Source organism: Chelmon rostratus, chromosome 15, assembly GCF_017976325.1.
Source record: "Chelmon rostratus isolate fCheRos1 chromosome 15, fCheRos1.pri, whole genome shotgun sequence".
In the NCBI taxonomy this organism is placed as follows: Eukaryota; Metazoa; Chordata; class Actinopteri; order Chaetodontiformes; family Chaetodontidae; genus Chelmon; species Chelmon rostratus.
The window spans coordinates 13,610,495-13,627,499 of NC_055672.1; the positions used below are offsets into that span (position 1 = coordinate 13,610,495).

General features: G+C 44.1%; 1 protein-coding gene across 3 annotated transcripts in view; it reads left to right on the forward strand.

The window, feature by feature from the left end:
* Positions 1–241: 241 nt before the first annotated feature.
* evla (Enah/Vasp-like a) overlaps positions 242–17,005 on the forward strand; it is a 35,345-nt gene continuing 18,581 nt past the window's right edge. For 2 of the 3 annotated variants that reach the window (XM_041953491.1, XM_041953488.1), the window contains exon 1: positions 5,550–5,770. In XM_041953491.1, coding sequence (XP_041809425.1) covers positions 5,748–5,770 — 23 coding nt within the window. In that variant the 5' untranslated portion in view covers positions 5,550–5,747. Of the gene's footprint in view, positions 613–5,549; positions 5,771–17,005 lie in introns of those variants that run through there. The other variant, XM_041953490.1, reaches the window with a different exon arrangement.

Below are 17,005 nucleotides of genomic sequence, written 5' to 3' on the forward strand. Positions count from 1 at the left end.
TTAAAAAATATATGGGCAACTTAAAGCTACTACAACATGATACCACGCTTAAACATTCTAAAGACCAGTAACATACCACACAGGAGCAGTTTCAGTCATCTCTGGGCGGAGCAGGGGGGGCGTCAGTGGGCTGCATGTGTGCGTCTTCGCCGCAGGTGGGCAGCATCGAGCCGCCCCCCCTACCCTCCCCTCCTCCCTCTCACGCAGTATCAGCATTTTCCCCCAAATCTCTCCACCTCACCAAAACACTCCGAATGGGAAGAAAATATGGCATGAGGGAGGCGGCGGCCGACGACCACCGTTCACCGTCTTGTACCGAGCGTGAGCCCCGGCTGAACATGGATTTAAGGATAAGCGGCGGCGCGTGCGGAGAGCAGAGACAACGGAGCACAAAGCGGATGGGAGACAACGCTCGTGCTCTCGCTTAGCGTCTCTGCAACACGACTCATCGTCAGCCCGTGAGAGCTCTACAGACGCGCACGAGAGGCACGCGGTGGACTCCGATTCAAGCCTCCCAGACTGTATATACAGAAAAATAAGTGGACCGGGGGTCCTGCTCTTCAGCCCCGCCAGTGCCATCATCTCCGGCTGAATAAAAGACGAGAGAATGAGGTAAGCGGCGGCCAGCACCATGCGCTCTGTTTGACGCGTCATGACAGATGCGCTCCGACACTCAGCCACTTCCCTTCAGCCTGCATCTGCATTTAAACATTTATCTGATGAGAATACACGACAGCTAATAATGTGAAGAATCACAGCATCTCAGTTATCTTTACGGCTCATTTTTGTCCTCGTAGAGACACGGGCATCCAGGGGCCCACCCACCGGGCCTCAGCACCATATAGGCGTCCTTTACTATTCGCTTTACAGCCCTGATACACACGGAGAATCATTTATATCAGTTTTCTCCTCTATTAGCCCTCTATTGTCATCGCCGGACCCGCCCAGTGTCTCCAATGCAGGACTTAAGCCAGGCTAATGTTGTCATGGAAACGACAGCATCATGTATTTCTGCACACAAGCGATACGATGCTGGAGGAATAAAACGCCAGCCTGAGTGGCTGCAGGGGTGGGAAATAGGATAAGTGAGGGCGCATGTAACCATCTCAGCAGGAGGAGGGTGTTTATTCTGGTGGTTGCCAGGCAGGTTATCAGACCCCCACCCACACCCCCACCCCCTCCTCACATACACACACCTACATAACGCCATGACGGATCCACACATGCACACCACCAGCCTATAGAGAGTGTGTCTCATGTTAAAATCCTCTTTCTATATCCGAGGCCGTGGATGGTATGTCGAGCCCGTCCCTGCTCCTGGTTGGTATGCCAAATGTGTTGCCTCCCAAATCTTCTCCAGCAGCAGCCTCTCAGTGTTTCTGATCTATTTATGAAACAGTCCTTTTATATTTTCCCCCTGCTGCCTTTAGTTTGACTCCTCCGAGTCTCCGTAGCTGCCGCCTGCACCATTCTTTTTTATGGCTTCAGATTTACTCTGACAGCTCTCCTCAGATACGGTGCACTCTCTCTACTTTTACTGTAGCTACCAGTGTCTGTCTGCATGTGTGTGAGTGTGACTGTCTGGGTGTGTAGTTGTGGTGTTACTCCCCTTGGAGAAGAAGAGGCAGACAGAGAAAGGGAGTAAGACAGAGATGGTAAAAAGAGAAAGTCTTTCGTGCTCTCACATCTGGATCTCTTGTGTTACTGTTTTTCTTTTTTTGCTACACATCCTGATCCAAATAATTCCTCCCTTTCCTGTAACCCCACACAACTCAAAGCCAGTAGCTGAACTGTTTCGCTGTCAGACAGTAAACATGTAAGATTCATATCTTCCACTCCAGTTGGATGAACACGCCGTTTCCTCTTTTCTGTAAAGCTGCTTGTGTCCCATCCTGTGTGTTTGTTTTTGCCAGAGGCAGATCTGCTCTTTGACTCAAGCCCAAAAGGGAATTCTTAAATCCCCACAAAGACCTGCAGAGTAAAGAAAAAGAAGATTTAATTCAGTGGTCATTTGTTCAGCATCACCGCTCCCATTTCTGCATTTATGTAAGGGGGTGCGTGCATTTAGGCATGTGCACAACCATGTCAGTGCACATACTAGCAAGTGTGTGTGTGTGTGTGTGTGTGCACGCACATTTGTGATTGTAGCTGAGCTATTTTTAGTCCGGTAACAGTAGTGGATTCATTATGCGATGCTCCCTCTCTGTTCTCCTTGTCAGACTGGCTGCTATCATGTCTTTGTGTGTGTGTATGTGTGTGCGTGTGTGTGTGTGTGTGTGTGGACATGTATTACTCACGTTGTGGAGACATAAATCTGTTTGCACAGTCACATTGCAGGGACTCTCTCCTTTGTGGGGACAAAACACATGTCCCCATGTAGTTAAATCATTCAGTTTTAGGGTGAAGACTGGGGTTAAGGTCAGGTTTAGGTTAAGGTGAGGGTAAGTGTTAGGGTTAGGCAAGTAGTGGTTATGGTTGCGGTTGGGGTAAGTCTGTGTTAGCAGTGTGTGCTGTGAGAGAAGCCGGGGAAGCAGGCAAAAAGCGAGGCATCCGTCGATTGCTTTTAATGCAGGATGATTTGTGCAGCGCATGTTGTGGTGACTCATCGTCGGAAAGGTAGAGTGAGCGAGCGCAGCCAGCGGAAGGTAAAACGCTGAGTTATGCATCTTACTGCAGGCTGCCGCTGCCCTCCGAGCTGATCGGGGAGCAGCGCCACGTGAGAGCAGCATCACCGCCTACAGCCACAACACTCACATTCTCCAGGGTTTCATTCATGGGGATGATGTATAGTTTCACTCCAGCCTTTCAGGGAGAACGGGGGGGAAAGGAAAAGGACTTTTAACTCAAAAGTGACTAAATCACAGTTACACTGGGCTGGAGACCCTTCCCCTGCACCAGGCTGAAATATATCTCAACAAATGTTGGATGGATATCCATGAAATTTTGTGCAAACACTCATATGTCAAGAGTGGCGACCCCATTTGTCTCACATCTCCCCTCACAATGGGAGAGTGTGTGTGTGTGTGTGTGTGTGTGTGTGTGTGTGTGTGTGTGTGTAAACTGGATATGGAGTGAAATATGGAAATAATGGAGTGAAGAAAATTGGATTTCTTCTGATGCCACCATGAGGTTGGCATTAGTGGTTTAGAGTGGAATATGTCACTTTAATGAATTGGCGTGAGATCTGGCACACACTCACGTCCCCCTCTTGTAATAACTTTTCATCCAGTGCAACTATCAGGTGAAAATCTTATTTGTCCAATACTTTGGATTATGAACAAATGCCTGCAAAACTAACAACAGCCTCGGTTGTGGTGCAGCAAGTGTTAGCAGGCTAATACGCTAAAGTAAGATGATGGACCTGGATTGTAAACATTATATCTGATTGTGTTTAGTCAGCACTGGCTGCCACCTTGGCCACCTTATGCTCAGGTGTTTGTTTCAGTACCAATTCCACCTCGTCAACGGGTGGTCCAAGCAAAGAAATCTCTGCTTTCACTGTTCACCATTGCTGTTATTCAATACACATGTGCCCACTGTACCTGAATGATCATGTGATGTGCCTTTTCAGGTGTGTTAGTATGAACTAAGGTTATTTTAGAAATGGTGCTAAAACGCTCATGTGGACGGACATCGTTTTTGTTGTAAAATGCTGTTTTAAAATGAAAACGTATTTATTAGTGTGGACATAGTCTTAGCCTTGTTTAAAGCCAAATGAGACAGTTAACAAACCTTAGAATGGGCCAAATTATCTGCAGGTGCGTTGGGGAAAAAAGAAAGTATTTCAAGGGGAAATGAAACCAACACATGCCAAACACAAAGTGCCTTTACAAAGACAAACAGTGGATTAAGCAACAGTCACAGGCAGCTGATAAAGACTGCTACGTGAGCTGCACTCTGAGAGGACTCTCCTTTTGTTGTGATGGTTCTTCTGGGATCTAGCTTCTTGAGTCTTTTGTGAAGAGGTGTTGAAGCTGTTTTCTCCACCTCCTGTAGGTGTCAGCAGTAATTGATCAGTGAAGTGCACATTGCATTGTGTAGAATTGTATTAGTCTGTGGCCGCCTCATTATAGGGAGAGTACAGAATTCATATTTGCATATTTTTCTAGCTCAGATCTCTCCCTATGGGGTCACAAAGCAAATCTAAGAGGTTGCAGGATGATTTAAACTTATCCTACTCAATGTTTTGTTTTTATTCATCAAAAATCCTCTGTTCTTACTGGCTGCTTTGCCCTCTTTAGGCCGCAGGTGGTTATAATCTACAGACATACTGAAGCAGTGATAATGGGTCACAAAGAGACGTTGCTTTATGGTCTCTATGTCATTTGCTGAGCACTGTTTTTCTGTAGAGTAAGCGCAGATATCATGTAATCCCCATGTGATCTTCCTCTGTCTCTCTTTTCATTTTCTGATCTGTACTTATCGTGCACCATATGCTATACGTACTCTAAACCCCACAAACTGCTAAACATTTACTCCTCATACTGTAAGCCGGTCGTTTCCTGTCATATCACATACAAGCAGTGTGTTGTTTGAGACTTGATGATGAATCAGCGTCATGTGTCCTTCTGGCTCGATGGAGGTCAAACGTGTCAAATGATCCCACCACATACTGTGAAAAGTCTTTACAGCTAAACGAGGCATTTCTTCTGTCTCTCTACACTCCACAGCAACCTACAGTTTAACTCCATTTTTACCCTGTTGTGTATGTGCTGAAGTACAGAGTCACAATTTGGATATGCATTGCCATATACATGCATTAGCTTCACCAGCCACTAATTTTGGACACATATTCCTGTGGCCTATTTCATACGAGCCCTGTTTTGGAAAAGGAGATTATCTGACCTTTAGAGTCTGTTGCATGTTTCTTACTATTTTCTAAACCCACAAAGCCTCCTAATCTTTTAGTGGACTAGATTGCTCTTTGTTTGTTTCCCACACCTCGGCACGCTGTGGCAAAGAAGCTTAATAGTCTAAGTTTGTTTCAGCCAGATGGACCACTGGTTGAGGCCAAATTCTGATAAAACCACAAGGAAACCGCGAACGTTACACTTGATGAGTGAAACCCTTTGTTGCCAGAGTATAAAACTAATCATTGCATCTGTTCCCGCAGCGAGCTCTCTTGCTGCGTCCTGTCATGAAAGCCGAGCAGGATGCATGAACTGCTATGTTGCTGTGTTTACTCACACTCTGTTGTTAATTGATGATTAAGGGTTATGGCTTACACGCTTCTTTTAAAATTCAGTTACTGTGGAATCTATTTAAAGCATCGCTCTAGTTTTTCTGAACTTTCCACGCCATAGAAAGCCGGGTCGTAAAAGCACTCCTGTTTCCTATACAGCCCAACATGTAATTTCCATCCAGTGGAAATGATTCCTTGGAGGTTGAAAGACGGCACTCCAATCCTCAGAGCGGAGAGAGGTGACTGGTCTGCACCGGTCACATGATCTTCTCTCTCTCTCTCCTGCATTCCCTTACTCTGTTGCAACACTCCTCATCTCCCTCACTCCTTCCCTCCCACTCTCTCTCTCTCTCTCTCTTTCAGTCTTCTGTCTGCTCTGTTGGCGTATTGGATTTAAAAAAAAAACACTTTCAGAGGATGTGAGGAAGGGAAAATGTTGAGTTTGCTTCAGCATGTGTCCCGCTCTCTCCTCTCAGGCTGACACTTCCCCCTCTCCTCCATAATCTCTCCCCTTTATACCTCCTTTCATCCTTTGCCGGAGGACTGGACTGTCTTCTCCAGCGACATGTATTCCCTGGACGATTTCGGGTAAGTCGACTCCTCGTCATCCCCTCTTTCTCTGGGTCTTTTGGTTTTTCTGTGCTTGTGGAGACGTGTGAGTTAAAGTAGAACTGGCTTTGGAGCGTTGCTTCTTCTCTCTCTTGTCTTCTGCCCAGCTCAGCTTTCAAACCACAGAATCTGTTTGGTTCTTCAAACAGCGTTTTCAGGGTTGCTTGTGTGCAAGGAAACCTGTATTTCTTTCTGTGTCATCCGTTCCAGCCCTGTTGAAAACTGCGACTGGCGTGAGTTGGAGAGAAATCGAGGGAAAACGGGAGAGGCAAATCTCCTCTAGGAGCTGCTGACTTTCTCTCCTAGGTCCTCTTCTTTCCACCCCTCTGTCTGTGTTTTCTCTGGAGCCAGCTGTTAGCAGAGAAGCCTGATTGGTTACCCTTTAAGCATATCTTTCATTGGTTCAGTCTTTTTCCTGGGAAGAAGGAATGAGTTCCTCGCTGTCTGTCAGTGTGTGCACTCAGCTGCTCTCTGTCGCTCACAGGATGGATCCCATCTGACTCGTTGCATGTGTGAGAAAGAAAGACAGGAAGACAGGGATAGAGAGCGCCAATCTCCGAATGCCTGAATGAGTGGGACTATCAAAAGCCAGATGACACAAGGATAGAGGGGTCTCTATATAATATGGCCTTGGCAGATTACAGCGGCACGTGGTGATTTGTTGAAGCTCAAATACAGATGTGGAGCCGAGTGGGGCAGAGGAGATAACATCAGAGGTTTACGCTTGACTGCATGCACTCTAGTAATCTACTGTAAAGTACAGTGCATCAGCAGGAAAAGCTCCTTCTCACAGTGCGTTCATTATTTATTACAAGGTGAGATGCTGCTCACACTGGCATGCTCATTCACGTCGTAATATTGCAAAACGAAACTAAAATAATACATAATTTCTAAAGTTTTTTTGTCCAAAAATGTGGAAATATTGCAGAAAACATTATCTTAAAGCTAAAGTTTCCTGAAAGCAAACTTTTCTCAACTCTTCATCTAAACTTCAACCAACCAATTCTTCACTTTCAGCTGTCGGTTCTCCCCTTTCTGACCCTGAACATTTCAGCACATCAGTCACAGTACATGTCCCACTTCATGACACTAAATACAAAAAAAATACAGGATTATATAACTCCACACTGACTGGGAAATCACAGAAATGTATCAAATATGTACAGGCTTATATTGCTTTTATCGTTTTGTACCCACTGTGCGTTCGTCTGTGTATCATCCGTAAGTATTTTCCTCCAAATGGAAGCGGCGTTTCCCTTTAAGGATCAGGATTAGTGACAGGACGCAGGCTGGAGAGCGCTGAGGAAGGTGGAGTGAGGCGGAGGAGAAGGAAGGGTGGGGGAGGGGTTGTGTAGAAATGGGGGTTGCCATCCATATTGTACTGTATGCGTGTCCATGACAATTAGCCTGAGGGCCAACTGGCATGTACAGAGGTGTGTGATGAATAAGTGATGTCATCATGGGCGTCAATATGCTGATTTCACTCTGGGAGGCTTCGCTGCTGCTTGCTATTGATGTGATCTCACCAAATGATCCCTTATATTAAGACAGTGACTCCTAATCAAGCTTTCATCCTTCAGTCTCATTCGATATATTGATTCTGTAAATCAGTATAAAACTAATGTTGTGATTAGATGAGTCTTCGGTCATAAAGGTTGCATCACAGCTTTGACTGTTCTGGCTGATTACAATAAACAATAACTGGCTCTATTTGCCCAGCATCATATCTGCATTTATTATTGACACACTTGTCAATAAGACTTTCTGCAGTGCATCTTTGTATTGAGGACTTGAAATGATGGAATCACACACAGATTGAGCTTTTCTTTATGACAGATATGCATGTATGAACAAACTAAATTAGTGCCCTTTAGCACTGAAGGCATAACACAATTGAAGGGCAGGACCAGGGCTTTCAAATAATCTAATTAATTACATGCTTTGTGATTAATTGATCTGAATGAATTGTGTATAATCTGTCACAGGTGGACATCTGAAGGCCTGTTTGAATGTGTCTTGATGGCAGTGGTTGCTCACAGCAGCATCAGGGGCTGTTCTCATTCCCCAGAACGGGGCTCCTATCAGCACGTCCATCAGCAATGAGTTTCAAATATGCTACTTCTAATATTGTATTGTGGTTGTATATATCTCTAATATGCTAGATAAAACAGTGGAATGACATTCACGTTATCACAGGTTTGATTCTCAGTGTGATCGCTTGCCCTGCAGCAGTTTAGCATTGCCTGTTATTATTTTCTAAATGTTGGTGAGCAGGCAGCGTCGTCCCTCCTCGGGGCACGACAGGGCCTCGTCTGTCACAGATCGAGCTTGTTAACATTTGCCCGGCCTGCCACACAGATGTCCTGCAGTCCAGCCAGCCACTCGGGGCCACAGACGACTCAAAGGCAATTCTGCTTGGCGCAGGCGTAACTGTGAGGCCTCTTAAAAACAAATCACTCCCGACTGGCGCTCCTGTTCAGCCAATCACTGTTGACTGTGACCCTCGTTTAACCAATCACGTGTGGCATTTTCCTGCAGCAGAGCGCCCTGTCAGGCCCCGTGGCAGTGTGACTCTCTGTTGTTGGCTGTCACAGCGGCATATGAGGTCAGCTGTTAGAGTGGAGACCAGTGAACCGGAGAGGTCAAAGGTCAAAGAGTAATATTCTGTCATCCTCACGCTGGAGTGCTGTCAGTCCTGGGACTGTGTGTGTGTGTGTGTGTGAGAGAGAGAGAGAGAGAGAGAGCATGTGTCTTGCTCTTGATTGGTGTATTTATTGTATGTTTTGTAAAATTAAAGGGTTGTTTTGCTCATAGCCCAACCTATACTACATTTTTTAAGATGGCACCGATAACAATATTGAAGAGTTTAAAAAATCAAATTCAATCAACCAATTTTGGTCTATTTGTTTGGGGGGTTTTTTGTTTTGGTTTGGTTTTTTTTTTACATAAACACACATTTTCAATAAGAAGAATTTTAAGGATTATGACCAAAATTTGACCAGGACAAGACTAAAAATCGACAGCCGCGTCAGAAGGCTCTGTGACGCTGTACTTAGCTAAATGCTATCTTAAGCATGCTAGCATGCTCACAATGGCAATGATAACACGCTGATGTTCAGCAGGCTTAATGTTTACCTCAACCTCAGTTTAGAGTGTTATCATGCCAACTTTTGCTAATTAGCGCTAAACACAAAGTACAGCGGAGGCCGATGGGGATGTCATTATTTTAGTATTTAGTCATGACTCTCAGAAAATGAAATTGATCTGATGGCGGTGATAGATGATCACCAAATCATCCAAACACATCATCCTGAGGGCCACATGGATATCTGTGCCAAATTTCATCACAATCCATCTAATAATTGTTGAGAGGTTTTGTCACAAAGCCACAAATTTGAACCTCATGGTGGCACTATAGGAAAAGTCAGGGGATCACCAATGTCAGTAGGATATATCGTCTGGGAATCATACATTTTCGTGGCATAATTTTATCCATCCAGTAGCTACAGAGATATTTTAGTCTGGACCAAAGAGGTGGACTGAGCGACGACAGAGCTGCGCCGCTAGCACGGCTAGAAATAAACTTGTCAGTGCTCTCAGGACAAACTATGTAATTGACACGCTGCATACATCAATATTATTATATCAGCAATAAGCTCATGTAGGCCAATTTATTGGTCCAGCTCTAGCTTCAATTCACGTGGACTACAGTCTGGACAAAGTCCCTCCAGCCAGCGATAAATCTGATGACTTCCAAAACGCCCCTCCTGTACGTCAAATTGAGATTGAGCGTTAGTTAGTCAATTACTCGGTGGATGTTAATGGACTTTCAGCACGCACATCTCTTCCAGTTAGTGTGTGTTGAACATGTTGGTGTGTGTTCACCAGCTACATGTGTCCTCTGAGGTAGAGGGCCAATCAATAGGAGCTGACCACAGTATGGACCGCTGGTTGTTAATGTAGGCTGTGCTTAATACTGGGTGGCTATGGCAACGGCAGGCTGGAGTCGAGAGGGGGGGTAACAGCAGAAAACCCCAATAACACCCCCACCCCCATGCACACCCACACACACACACACACTCACAACATTAGTGTGTGTGGATGGGGGGTAGAAGCTGGTTGAGACGGATATGAGGTAATCTCCCTTGGGTTAACAGTGTGACAATGGCACAGAGGTTCAGTGACACACACACACACATACACACACACACGCTCATCTGTTATGCGGTCAGACAACAGGCTGGTCAATGACTTCATCTCTGCCAGTCTGTCCGTCAGTCATCTCTTTGTTGCTGGATGGATCATAGTGGATGCAGCAGTGCAAGAATTCAAACCTGAGGGACGTTTTTTAATCTCAATCCATTTTTAAGTGGATGTCTTTGGTCAGTTGTGCAGCCGGCGCTCGTGTTTTGTCATTTCTGTGGCAGGCTTTCAGCAGGAGGATTAAACTGCTTTTAATGAGTTACAGTTTTGAGGTAGCGGAGCAGCACAAGAGGGACTTTTGGTCTTAGACCGCGGCTGCCGCTGTTGTCGTCTTCCCGTTTACCAAAATGGACATACATCGGCTCCAAGTGCTTCGTTACTGCCTCCCTCAGAGTGTCAGTGACTCAGGGTTGTTTTACAGCCACATCGCTGCCAGGTTTGTACCCACCCTTTGTACGACTGTGTGTGAGTATGTGTGTGATCATTTCTACTTCCAGTGTATGTCAGTGATGAGTGATGGAAGTTAAATGTCAAAGACAGCAAGTAAACTGAAAGACAGAGATGTAAATATGTGTTGAGCAAATGAAACAGTTGAAAAGTTGTAAATCAGGATATCTGCATCTGATAGTTTGGTCAACAAGGTTTGATCATCGTGTGCAAAGAAAGTGTTTCTATATTCCACCAGCACGGATGGGCAAATCTTTCCTTGTATTTTAATCAGAGCTAAAATACTAATCTGTAATCTTAATCTGGCCTCAACAAACTGTCGTTTAGACACAGAATTTAGGTTATTTTAGATTAGTCATTGTGTGCGAGGATCATTTGATTTGGCATAAAGCTGCACACAGCACAGCTCTTTGTTAGTGCCTTGTGTTAAGAGTTAAATGTCAGAAGTTGCGACTTTTGATTCTTTTTTTCTTTTTTGATTCTTTCCTCCCGCCTGGCTGCATCTTTTCAGTCGAAGCCAGAGATGATGCCAGAGAGACGCAGCTCACTGCATGAACACTGCACCGAGCATCTTCTTTATTCTAAACAGCCTCACATAGAGCATCTCTGAATAGCTGTCTAAGGGCGCCATACATGTTTAATTCACACATGTATTGAAGACAGCATGGCTTCTGGCTAAAAGTGCATCCTTTCAGGCCAGTGCTCCTCTCTGTCTCTCTCTCTCTCTCTGTTTTCTGCTGGAAGGTTGGAATATATGACGAAGAGATGGGAGGGCGGTGTGATCGCTGCCGAGGACTGTGGGATCAAACAGCTCTGTTGGCTGTCTTGTTATCATGAGTGAGCGAAAGCTTTAAAAAATAAAGGACAATGAGGTTTTATGTGTAGAGTATGTGCAGCTGCTGCTTGAATTTGACCTGAACAACTCGCTATGTAGGACAAAAGGACCTGGCAGGCAGTTTAATAGTTTGCAGCATCATGACTTTAGCCCGCTTCACTGGTAACTGTGACAGTCAGATACAGAAATAAAATCATGCTACATTTCGATTAACATTTCATTTTTTGTAGATTTCAGAAAGAATGAGGAAAAAAGGCAAAAACCTGAGGAAACACAGGAGCAGAGGGATCCCTCCTCCATACAGGGACCATATTTACAAAGTAGAGATAGGCAATACGGTGATATGTGCCTTGAGAAACTTGAAATTTGGCAATCGTAAGATATTTATTTTGGGCATTGCATTTTGTTTTTGCTTCAATGTGATGAAGTTATTTGATTTGTCTGGTATTTAATTCACTGGATAGGTCACATGCATGGGCTGTGCATTTTCTGCCACTATGTTGTGAGTGAATTAAAAGTAGCAGCACTACAAACTGATAAATCATGGCATGAGACTGAGCTTTTTGCGCACAACTGGGACATTTAGCTAAGACCATAAGCACATTAATGCGGTTTGCATTAATGCCATTAAGACGGCAGTACTCTGCTCTCTCTCTCTCTCTGTCTCACCCATTTGGGGCTTAATTTCAGCCCTTTCTGCAATGCTGCACTGGACTTTGTGTATCACTGGGCCAAAGGTTAGATAAACATTCAATGGTATAGTACAGTTCTCACAATCTGGACAACATGATGGATCAGGGATGCTAAAGCTTCGATGACGTGTAGATTATGAGAATCTGAACTGCTGTGTCAATGTATATTGGTCTTTTTGTTAGTGGAACTGTGATGCATTAGTGGAAGTGATGGAGTTATTTTTATGCCATTACAGCTTAGTTTTAAGTCTTTCAATCCTCATTATTGTGGTCTTAATCACGATTACAGCATGTTAATAATACCCACATAAAAAGTCTCATAAGTGTACTCACAGTAAAAATATAAACACAGAATTTGGCTCTATATGAAAGAAAAATAGGTCTTTGGTGCAGTCTCAAGGGGAAAAGTGCAACTCTGCGTCTTTTTATTTCGTGTAGCTGAGTTTTATATGTAAACCTGCCATGTGAGTTGATACTGTATTAACATGATAGATGAGAAGATTGACACCACTCTCATTTCAATATGGTAAATATGTAGCTAAAGCCAGCAACCAGTTTAGCATAAAGACTGAAAACAGAGTGAAAACCAAAGTGTAAAAATGACACTTCATCATTTTACAGGCCACATTATTTCTTGGCTAGGAGACACAACTTGCTTGAGTCATATAAACCAGTGTTAAACAGCAAATTGATGTTTTCACACTATGTTTTGTACAAATTAAAACAAGGTGTTTGGACAGAGCCGCACTAGCTCTTTCCCCCTGTTTCCGGTCTTTGTGCTAAGCTAGGCTAACTGGCTGCTGGCTGCAGCTACGTATTGAGTCAGCACATAATAGAGACATCAATCTCAAAGCAAATTAGCAATATTTCCCAGAATGTCAAACCACCTTTAAAAATGGCCAAGCTGAGTTGATGATAATAAATATTACCACAAATATGAAGCTATTTTTTAAGCTCATATCTCATATGTCGCCATTATAACCTATAAAAGATATCAGGGTTGATTTTTGGATTGGTCCAAATTGGTTAATTCAGAAGAAGACATAATTTGTGTATTAACAGATATCAGCTAATACCGATTTTAAAATTGCTTATGCTGAAACCAGATAAACTATGACAATGAATACCCAGAGGATGTTTATCATGTTCACCATATTTTAACTTGTTAGCTTGCTAATATCTGTATTAGCAAAGTATAGTTTAGCCTGATGGTAATTTCAGTCTGGACCAACCAAGCAACAGAATTGAGAATATGTTAAGAGTTTAATTTGATCTGGATGTAAAAATGAAAGGACTTAAATAATAACAACATAAGGATACATGTGACTCTTCTTTAGTTTTAATTACCGTAGTAGAGTGTGACATCCCATGCATCAGCTTTGACTGCTGCAATGCTTGAAATCTGGCATCTGTCTCATTTCTCGCTGTTTCTTTCAAACAAACTAACTGTGCTTGGTTTGCTCACTTACAAATGACCAGGCTTCACACTGTTCCTCAGCAATGAAGTTGGCTTGTGCTGTTTTTAGTTCCTGCGGGCCTCCATGTGCCTGTGAACAGTACTTTCCCTGTGGAGCAGATTAGAGGTCTTGTACGAGAGTTAAGTCCTGGTTAATTTAGATTTAAGACTGCAGTGAGGTAATGATCTGCCTGCCAGGCTCTGTCTCTAATCCAGCCAGTCAGACAGACCTCTTCCCTCCGTCAGCTGGACCCCAGCACCCACCCAAACACACACACATAGGCGTCCATACTGTGAATGTATACGCCCCCACCTATACTACACACAGGCGGTGGCTTTGCCTTGCCCCAAAATTCCCAATGATCCCTGGAGGCTGTAATCCTCATGGTGAGCGTAATAATAACAGACAACTAACCGAATCTATACAAAGTAACCAAGCTCTGTGTGTGTGTGTGTTGGGGGGGGGCTTGTATGGCTATCTTTGTGAGGACCAATCAGTTTTAAACCAGCATTGTGGCTGGTCTGCACAACTTCAAAGGACTATTTGAGGGTCAAGACTTGGTTTTAAGGTTACAATAAGGTTAAGGCTAAGGTAAGGCTTAAGACTGCATTATGTCAATTAGTGTGTGTGTGTGTGTGTGTGTGTATGTGAGTGTGTGTGTGTGTGTGTGTGTGTGTGTGTGTGTGTGTGTGCGCGCGTGCGCGTGCGCTCATCAGTGTGTGTGAGTGTACACTTGTGCTCGTCTGCTTCTGTTGCCCTAAGCTGGCCCTTCACTAAAAATATCAGCGAGTGTTATTTTGGGTGTACGTACAGTATGGCTGCCATAATATTCTTAGTGTGGGTACATATAATTATGTATTTCTGTTCCTGTTGAGCAGACAGCCTCAGTCTCAGCAAGATGGGGCCGTGAGTTGAAGTATCACTTTAGCTCCTGTTTGTGCTTTACGTTGCACAGCAGTCTGCAATGTCATCGGGCCTGTTTCCATCCCCTCTTATATCCAGGATAAAGTGGATGGGTAACTTGGAGCAGGCTTAGTACACAGTCTGCGCTGCATCGGGTTGGTGTAGACATACTGTAGTTTAGAGCCAGATTTCAGATAGGACAGCATATTTTTCCTCCAGGAAACACAGTCTACCTGAGGATGCCGTTATCTATTTACCAAACCTTGGATTGAGTTTTAAACCCTCCCTCCTTCTGACTGTATGTCTCTATTAGTACCAACCAGGGATACATAAAACTGTGTAATTATCACTTCTGCTGCACAGAAAGCCTCCCTGGATTGCTTTCCTCTCTCAGCTGGATTTCGTTGTACAGGAGGCTATGATTTTTTTCAGATCGTTAATTAGCATGAAATGAATTGATTAATTGGATACATGAAGCTGTCGCCCGCTGTGCACATCGACTGCTGCACCTCTAAGATGCAGCAAATAATCAGGGTTAATTCTCTGCTTTGTCTCTTTATCTGACGTGACAGTTGAGAAAAGGATTAATTAGGATTTTCTGTTCGCGTTCATCAAACTATCAGTTCCTCTTTCATTATTTAAGGCATCAGTTTTGCCCTTGAAAGCTAGTTGAGCTTTGACAGAGACATGAAAGAGTGGGGCACACAGGAGAGGTGTAGAAGGCCCTGAGAGTGGTTGCATGGTATGTGCCAGTGAACAGTCAGAGTCCCTGATTCCCCTTATATTTTACCTTGTATGCAGGCGATTCTGCAAAAGGCAAATTCTTTTAAGTGAAACGGTTTTGGGAGGTTTTTTATATTTTCCTACTCTGATCCATCATGCAGTTTGTAAATTAAACTGTTGGATTAGCCCAGTTTAGCAGAGGGTCTGTTGGATAAAGAAGCAGCTGCGGTAGGAAAATGCAGCTTCTCCAACACCGTGGGTTTAATACTGTGGACTCATCCAAGCGTTAATTCTTGCAAAAGAGTTATCGCAAGTAATACAAAATTCAGATTGGAAGTTTTACAGGTTGCACCTTTATGAATGGAGAGGCATCCCAGTGGCAGATCATGATCGTCCCAGTTTAAGTACAGTCAGGTGCCTTTTGTTGCATCTCTCTGCTGCCAAGTAAAGCCATGAAGTGCGTTCGAAACATACTACTACAAAGAATACAGAAATGTCATCCGTCCCTCTTTGGAAATGTATTTAACTACATTTGAGTGGAGCTGCTACATAGCCACATACACCTCCTACAATTGAGCAAAGCAAAGCTAACTATACAATTCAAGGAAAATTTAAGTGAATATGGCAAAATTTCCTAAAAGCTGAATTATGACTCATGAGTAGGGTTATCACTGTCCAGTATGCTGCACTACTTCTGTATCAGTGTTTCAACATGTATAGAGCTTTGCTGACGGCGCACTTCTCTACAGCGTTGGTAGCCTTTGGAAGTGTTTTTAACATTTAGTTTTCATCACAGAAACAAAGGCCTAACGAATCTGAGCTGCTGTCATGAGGAGGCCGTGCGGGGCTGTGTTCAATGACTCATCATTTGTTCGGGTCTGTTCGGGTGCCTTCCACTGTGAACCAGCAGGATGAAACAATTACCCCAGCAACAAAAGCTAATTGCCATGATAACAGAAGCTCTGCCCCCGGGTGCTACCCAGAGAGGACTCCACATACACTCCACCACCCCAACCCACTCTCTCACTGTGCCAAGGAAACACTTTCCCAGCCTACGTGATCTAATCCTGAAGCTGCCCAATCTCACAGAAACATGAAACTACTTGTTTCCTAAATGCGCACACTCAACCAGTGATGGTACAGTCATTTGTCGAACAGGATCAGGTTCAGGTATCGTTTCTACCAGGCCGGAGATCTCTGCTAATGGACTGAAAACACACAGCCGTGACACTCAGTGTGTATGTATAGGATTTGTGTGGAGGAGGGTGGGGTGAGGGGGCACATATGTCTGACCATGTGTGCAGGGAAGTGCTTTGCTTAATTCAAAAGCCTGGGAATGTGGCCTCCTTTTCACCGCTCGCCTATGAGGCTTATTTGACATGAGGAAGTGTTCAGTGTGGCAGAAGCCTTCATATCCTCTCTGCCCTTGTTTTTGTCTCTGCCGTCTTTTCATCTCCTCCTCCCTCTCTCTCTGCTCTGGACTCCTCGTCTTCTTTCCTCCTCGGGCTGCCTTTTGAGGTGAATATTATTCAGACTCCGCTGAGAAATCTGCGCAGTCCAGCAAAAACAAGGTGAAATGCTCAGACAGGAGCTGTTGGCCAAATCAAGTCAAGCTGATCCCTTTTAGAAACCACACTGGTACTTTAAATTCAGGATATATGTGTTTTCTCTGCACCAATACAAACAGATTGTCAGCTAATAGCAAAAACAAAACTGCCGCAGACTTTAAAAACAACCTTTTAAATATCTGTGCTCGTCTCATTAGCCTGTCGATGTGGTGTGAGGAACGTACAGTGTTCCTTCACTATTCATGAGCTGGTAGTGGCGAGGCACTTATGCATTTTTAAAGGTGTAGCCTATAGAACCATCACAGGGAAAATACCAGCAGGCTCAAACCTTCACAGGATTGAAGAGAGAAACTGATGGTGATCCAGCTATCTGCACCTTAGTGGAA